The sequence below is a fragment of the Tenebrio molitor genome, chromosome 2 (assembly GCF_963966145.1).
Source record: "Tenebrio molitor chromosome 2, icTenMoli1.1, whole genome shotgun sequence".
Taxonomy (NCBI): domain Eukaryota; kingdom Metazoa; phylum Arthropoda; class Insecta; order Coleoptera; family Tenebrionidae; genus Tenebrio; species Tenebrio molitor.
Window position 1 is genome coordinate 7,953,751 of NC_091047.1, and position 5,505 is coordinate 7,959,255.

Here is a 5,505-nt window from a genome sequence, read left to right on the forward strand (position 1 = left end):
AGGTCGCCAGATGTGCGACGGCTTTTTGAACAAAAAAAAATCAGAGTGGTTGCCCTGACTGCACATATCACCACCCTGAAAGGAAACGCCCAAACGCTCGACACTCCGGGTTCCGAATCTTTTTACTGAAAGAAAGAAAACGCATTGCTGTAACTTTCTTTATAATTTATTAATTTATTTGTTTTTTTATTAAATCTTTTGCCGTCCGTTATTAAATGCACAGGTTTTTTCATTCAGTTGCGTTCATAAAATGTGATTTTTGAATCGGTCCAGAAGAGTTACAAAAAGTGCCATAGCGGTTCATTTTTTCACGCATTTGCGTTTAAAAAAAAACTAATTTGACAGAAAAAGGTTGAACAGCTTTATTAAAAAAGATGTGATATTTGAACATAATATGTATTAGCATTGTTGACAGAAACCCAGAAAGGGAATAAAAAAAACATTTTACGTTTTAATTTAATGTTATTAGAACATGAACAACAGGTTGTACCAAGAATTCTAAAATTATGAAATCGGAGAGATTAGGAGATTAGGTATATCTAAATTATCTAACCGTAAATGGAATAAAATGTTTACACATCACTTTTGTATGTTGATAAGATAGTTAAATAGGCTTGGCTGTAAAATGTTATTCATGTTCAATTTGTTGATTTGATCGGATGAGACTTCTGACTCGTGGAACGTTCTACACTTTCTAGGGAATTCTAGATTTTGCATTTTGCAATATAACCACCAATGACTGTCCCTCCAATTGATTAATTTAAAAAATTGAAAAAAAAATTCGATAAACTGGCGTCGACCAGCAACGAGAACTGGAGTAGAATGGAAATAGATCCATCGCCGGGTACTTCATCAGGTACATAATTCAAAATGAAAACATCAAGAAATGTGTTATGTTTTAAGGTTATGTCAAAATTTTTGTGTGCGGCTAACATTGCGTTTTTAGGTGAATTAATGGCTTTAACGTACTCGGGATTGCCAAAAATCGACGAAAACAATACTATAGACTCTAAAACACCCAAAGAACGAATTTTAGAAATTTTAGATCAACTTGAAAGTCATGTTGAAAAATTACGAAGAGAAGCGTCACAGTTAGAGGAAGATAGGGATAATTTGTTGTCGTCTTTAGACTCCGTAAGAAATGCAGATATGATAATAGAATTAGCAGATAGTAAGCATCTTGAAGGTACCCAGAATTCCACGTTTATTTCCATTTTTCCAGATGACAGGGATGATGTGAACCGATATGCTGAACGAATAATGAGTCGTTGCCTCACAGTTGAAGTGAAAATCCTCACTCAACGCGACCAAATGCAAGAAGAAGCTTTGCATCAAGTAAATCACTTAATAGATGGCCTTGTAATGTGCGTGAAATCTGATCCTCAAAGTGCAAAAGCTAAATGTGCATCATTTATGAATGCATGTTCATCTAATGTAGTTCATGGCATTACTGATAAAAAGTTTGAATCAGCTTTATTAGGATGTACTGTTGATGATCAAAAAAGGGTGAAGAAACGCCTACAAGGTCTGTTAAATTATTTTGACAAATTAAATGTTACTTCCATTCAGTGAAGTTCAATCCATGTATATTAACACAGTTACTGTGGTGCTGCTTATTGCCATTGCTACAATGTACTAAATTACCAGTATACAAAACATTGGAGCTTAATTTCGTTTCCGCTTCACAATAGAAAGTTACTTCAGTGTTGAAAATTAAATAAAATAGTCTCTGTGATTTGGTCAAAAGACACATTCTTATAATTAATTATTTAATTGATTAAATAAAACAAAATTACTTCAAGTTCACATATTTTTCTATTCCCCCAAACTTTATGAAAAGTATTTAGCATCTTTTACGTGGGTTACAGTCAAAGCGCCTTTCAATTGTTCCTCCGTCGTGGGTTCGTCAGCTACAAAGATAACAGCTGCGACGATAGAGTGTTGGACGAACCCGTTTTCCAAGAAGTGACCCTTTACTTCGTGAGCGTCGAGCCACACGAAGAGACTCGGCGCTGGCGCTTTCACAGCGATCAAAAATCTCAAACCTTCTGCGTCGAAGTTGTCAACAGCGATAATCTAGAAAATTAGGAGAGTTCACATGGTTTGGTCAGTTATGCAGCTCACGCAACCACTTTGTATCCACAACACAAAACCTCTTTACCTCTAAACTTGACGTTTGCAGTTTGGCTTCTTTAAATTTAGACGGGAAGAAGTAATTTGGAGGTGTTATCGTCGTCGTCCCTATACCAACAATCATGTGGAAAAAGCAGTTATACTTTGCATCATCCAGAGACCCACAACCTGCATCCGACAGGTATTGGTCGACATCGATGGTCGCAACACTCGTTGCAGTTAAAGCCTCCTTAAAACAATATCTTAAGCACTCGCTATAATTAGAGGTAACACGTACGGGATTGCCCAAAGACAGTTGAGTCACGTTGACTGGCGTGAACGAGTCCCAAGCGTAAACGGTCAGGTTGAGCCACTTTTCCCCATCACCGTGGGCCTTGTTCAAGATGTGGAAAATTTCTAATTTCTTGTCGGCATTGTAGAGACCTGTGACAATTTCTTGCGAGAAGAAACCTGGAACGAAATATTGCAACATCTTCCATCTGCCTGTGTAGTCGATCGCCGCCCAACTGGGGGCGACCCAGACGTCGTTCAGTTGCCAGAAAAGAGCCCCCATCGTGTGGCCCCGACCCTGGTCATCCAGTCGACTCATGTACGTTCGATAGTGTTCAGTTTCTATCTTGATGGACATCGCTTGAATTATCTAGAAAAGTGGGTTCTAGACTTGACCCGTTATCCAAAAGCATCTGACCTGGGTGTAGTAGATGAAAGCTTCGTCGTAAAATTCGTTGTCTTCACTTGGGAGTTCTAGTTGGAATTCTGTGAGTTTCTTGAGGGGGTCGTTGCCGTCGGGGTGGTGCTGTCGATGGTTCATGAAGTCGCTGTTGATGTTCAAGTCTGTCAGATTGTCTGTAGCGGTGAGCCAAGAGCTGACGCAGGGCATGGATTGGTAACCATACTCGGAACTGAATCTTGGCACGGGGTAGATGTCAACGTCGAAGCTGTCTTTGTTGTTGGAGTAGTAGTGATCTGTAATACCCACTTGAGATTTTGAGCGTGAATGTGTCAAAACCCACCGTCTCCGTAAAAACTACTGCCAGGATCTTTCGCCACATATCCTTCGTCATCACTTTCCACACCATTGGTCGGACTGGAGTCGACAAAATTCGCGTTTTTCGTCACCCTTCGCATCTCGTCCCGCACGGTCTCGATGTACAACTTGATGTAATCCCCCTTGTAGACGTCGAAATTGTCTGCAGTGTTGAAATAATTTGACGCCAAGTTGCCTTCGTTCTCATTGTTACCGCCCCAAAGAGCCAGACTCGGGTGGCTCTGAATCCGCTTCACTTGATGATTAACTTCATTCTTTACATTGCTGAAACGTCAACACTTTTCAAATTGTTTTAATTCGAAGAAACGACCAACTAGCCTCAAGAAGTCGTCGTTGGCGGGGTACATCGCCGAGGCAAAAACAAAATCTTGCCAGATCATCAGTCCGTATTTGTCTGCCAACTCGTAGAAATAGTCTGATTCGTAAACACCGCCGCCCCAAACTCGCAACATGTTCATTTCGGTGTAGGTCGCAACGGCTGAGAGCAAGCGTTCGACAGTTTCAGGATTGTAGCTTTTCTCCGGGAGGATGTCGAGGGGTATCACGTTGACTCCCATCGCAAAGACAGGGGCGTCGTTTACTTTGAAATAGAAAGAGCGTCCAGATTCTGCGGTAGAGAATGTCGTCAGAGTTAGAGACAATAAGGTGTCAAGTCGTACCTAGCTCGTCTTGGATAATTTCGATTTTTCTGAAACCTATTTGGATTTGTTTGGTGTTTGGTTCAGTACTTCCGGCGAATGACACACTAAGGGTGTAAAGGGGTTGTGCGCCGTAACCGTTAGGCCACCACGATTGCACCGAAGTCTACAAGTCGTTTGTAAAAAAGCAATGCAAATTGTGTGAAGTACCTACCTACCTTGGGTACTGTGATGTTGGTAGTATTTACTACTTCTCCAAATTCGTTTGGTTCGTCGAGGATGATCATGTTTGAAAGGCGAATCGGTTCGTTTTCAGTTTCCAAAGAGAAAACTAAATCTCCCGTGATCTGTTCTCTTGGGGGGGCGAAGTAAGTGTCTATTGACAAAATCCAGTTTTCTCCTTCTTCCAGGACTTCCGCTACGACATAGCGAATTATGGTTAGATCAAAACCCTCCAAATAGATGTCCTTCCTGCAGAGACAAAGAGACAGTCGTTCGTCGTTCTCACGACCTGATATTTTATAACCGGCATGTTCATTTCATTAAAAATGCATTATAAAAATGTTTTCGAGAAAGAGGTAATTTCCGCTGATGAGAGCGCCACAAAACGGGCGCTTCACGCTTAAATAATAATGCGCAATACATTTAACAAAGAACAATAACAACACTAAACACAAAAACAACGAACAATAAGGAAAAGATTCTCGAATTTAATTTCAAAGCAGCAAAAAACAAAGTTTTTCACTTCAAATTCAAAACGTCATTTGAACAAGAAAAATCCTCGGTGACAAAAACTTAAGATCAATAATTTCCCCAAAAAGCGCCCGTGCACTAGCGCTCTGCGGCGATCACTTAAACTACACTTTTGAACAGCCGGGTATAATACAGCAGATCGTGGTCGTTCTATTTGGAATTTTACCAAATGCCTACTGAGGGAAACGCAGGACCCCAATCCCAGGAAAACGACGCAGGAATTTTCCTGAGGTAGTTAACGTGACATTCTCCCTTGTAAGAATCTGGAACGCACTGCGGGGGGATCACGTAATCCTGTTCCTGCTCTTCAGCTAATTTCTCGCTAATCCAAATCGGAGATAAAAATCTCACTTCGATACTGTTATCGCCAGCCTACAATCAAATAAATAAAACTGAACAGTTGTAGTGTTTGAATTGAACGACCTTGAGTTGGCCCGTTACGTCAAAAATGTACCGCACGAACATGTTTTCAGTGGTGCCAACGTCAACACCGTTGATTAGAATGGTGGCGAAAGTATCGCACCCTTCTAGAACCAGGTTGATGGTACTGCGATTAGTTACGTCTTCTTTGACTTGAAAAGTTGTGTAGTAAGTCCAGTTGGTTCTGGCAACCCATTTGTACTCTCTGTCGTTGAACCCGGCGAAGACGTCCTCGAGAACACCACTCCTCATTAAGTCAGAATAGATACCGCCTGGGACCGTGGCATTCAAATCTTTGTATTCTGCGAAGACAAATTGAATCACTTGGTTGATCTCTCGGCTCGTTACCTTCTGATTCTTCCTTGAGAAGCCACTGGCCGCCCAAATCTTGTCTGATTTGACCGCTTGCAGAGCACACAAGAAGCAAAAAAACCACTCCGAACCGGTACTTCATTTTTGAAGAAGTGTTGTCAACTGTGTGTGTACTCGCAGAAAATAAATAAAACTCTTGAG

At 41.0% G+C, this 5,505-nt stretch overlaps 2 protein-coding genes and 1 long non-coding RNA gene across 3 annotated transcripts; 1 reads left to right on the forward strand and 2 right to left on the reverse strand.

The window, feature by feature from the left end:
* Positions 1-348: 348 nt before the first annotated feature.
* Positions 349-688, reverse strand: LOC138123301 (uncharacterized). Its single transcript, XR_011156755.1, has 2 exons — positions 554-688; positions 349-498 (listed from the first exon to the last, which is right to left on the reverse strand). It is a non-coding gene; the product is annotated as an uncharacterized lncRNA (long non-coding RNA).
* Positions 679-1,801, forward strand: LOC138123297 (BAG family molecular chaperone regulator 2). Its single transcript, XM_069037937.1, has 3 exons — positions 679-856; positions 947-1,171; positions 1,223-1,801. Exons 1-3 carry the CDS (start codon positions 823-825, stop codon positions 1,570-1,572), a joined length of 609 nt encoding a protein of 202 aa, XP_068894038.1. The 5' UTR covers positions 679-822; the 3' UTR covers positions 1,573-1,801.
* Positions 1,797-5,492, reverse strand: LOC138123285 (beta-mannosidase-like). The gene is made up of 11 exons (XM_069037920.1): positions 5,341-5,492; positions 4,996-5,294; positions 4,739-4,944; positions 4,038-4,290; positions 3,841-3,985; positions 3,500-3,788; positions 3,147-3,445; positions 2,822-3,099; positions 2,411-2,773; positions 2,162-2,362; positions 1,797-2,076 (listed from the first exon to the last, which is right to left on the reverse strand). Exons 1-11 carry the CDS (start codon positions 5,444-5,446, stop codon positions 1,831-1,833), a joined length of 2,685 nt encoding a protein of 894 aa, XP_068894021.1. The 5' UTR covers positions 5,447-5,492; the 3' UTR covers positions 1,797-1,830.
* Positions 5,493-5,505: the final 13 nt, after the last annotated feature.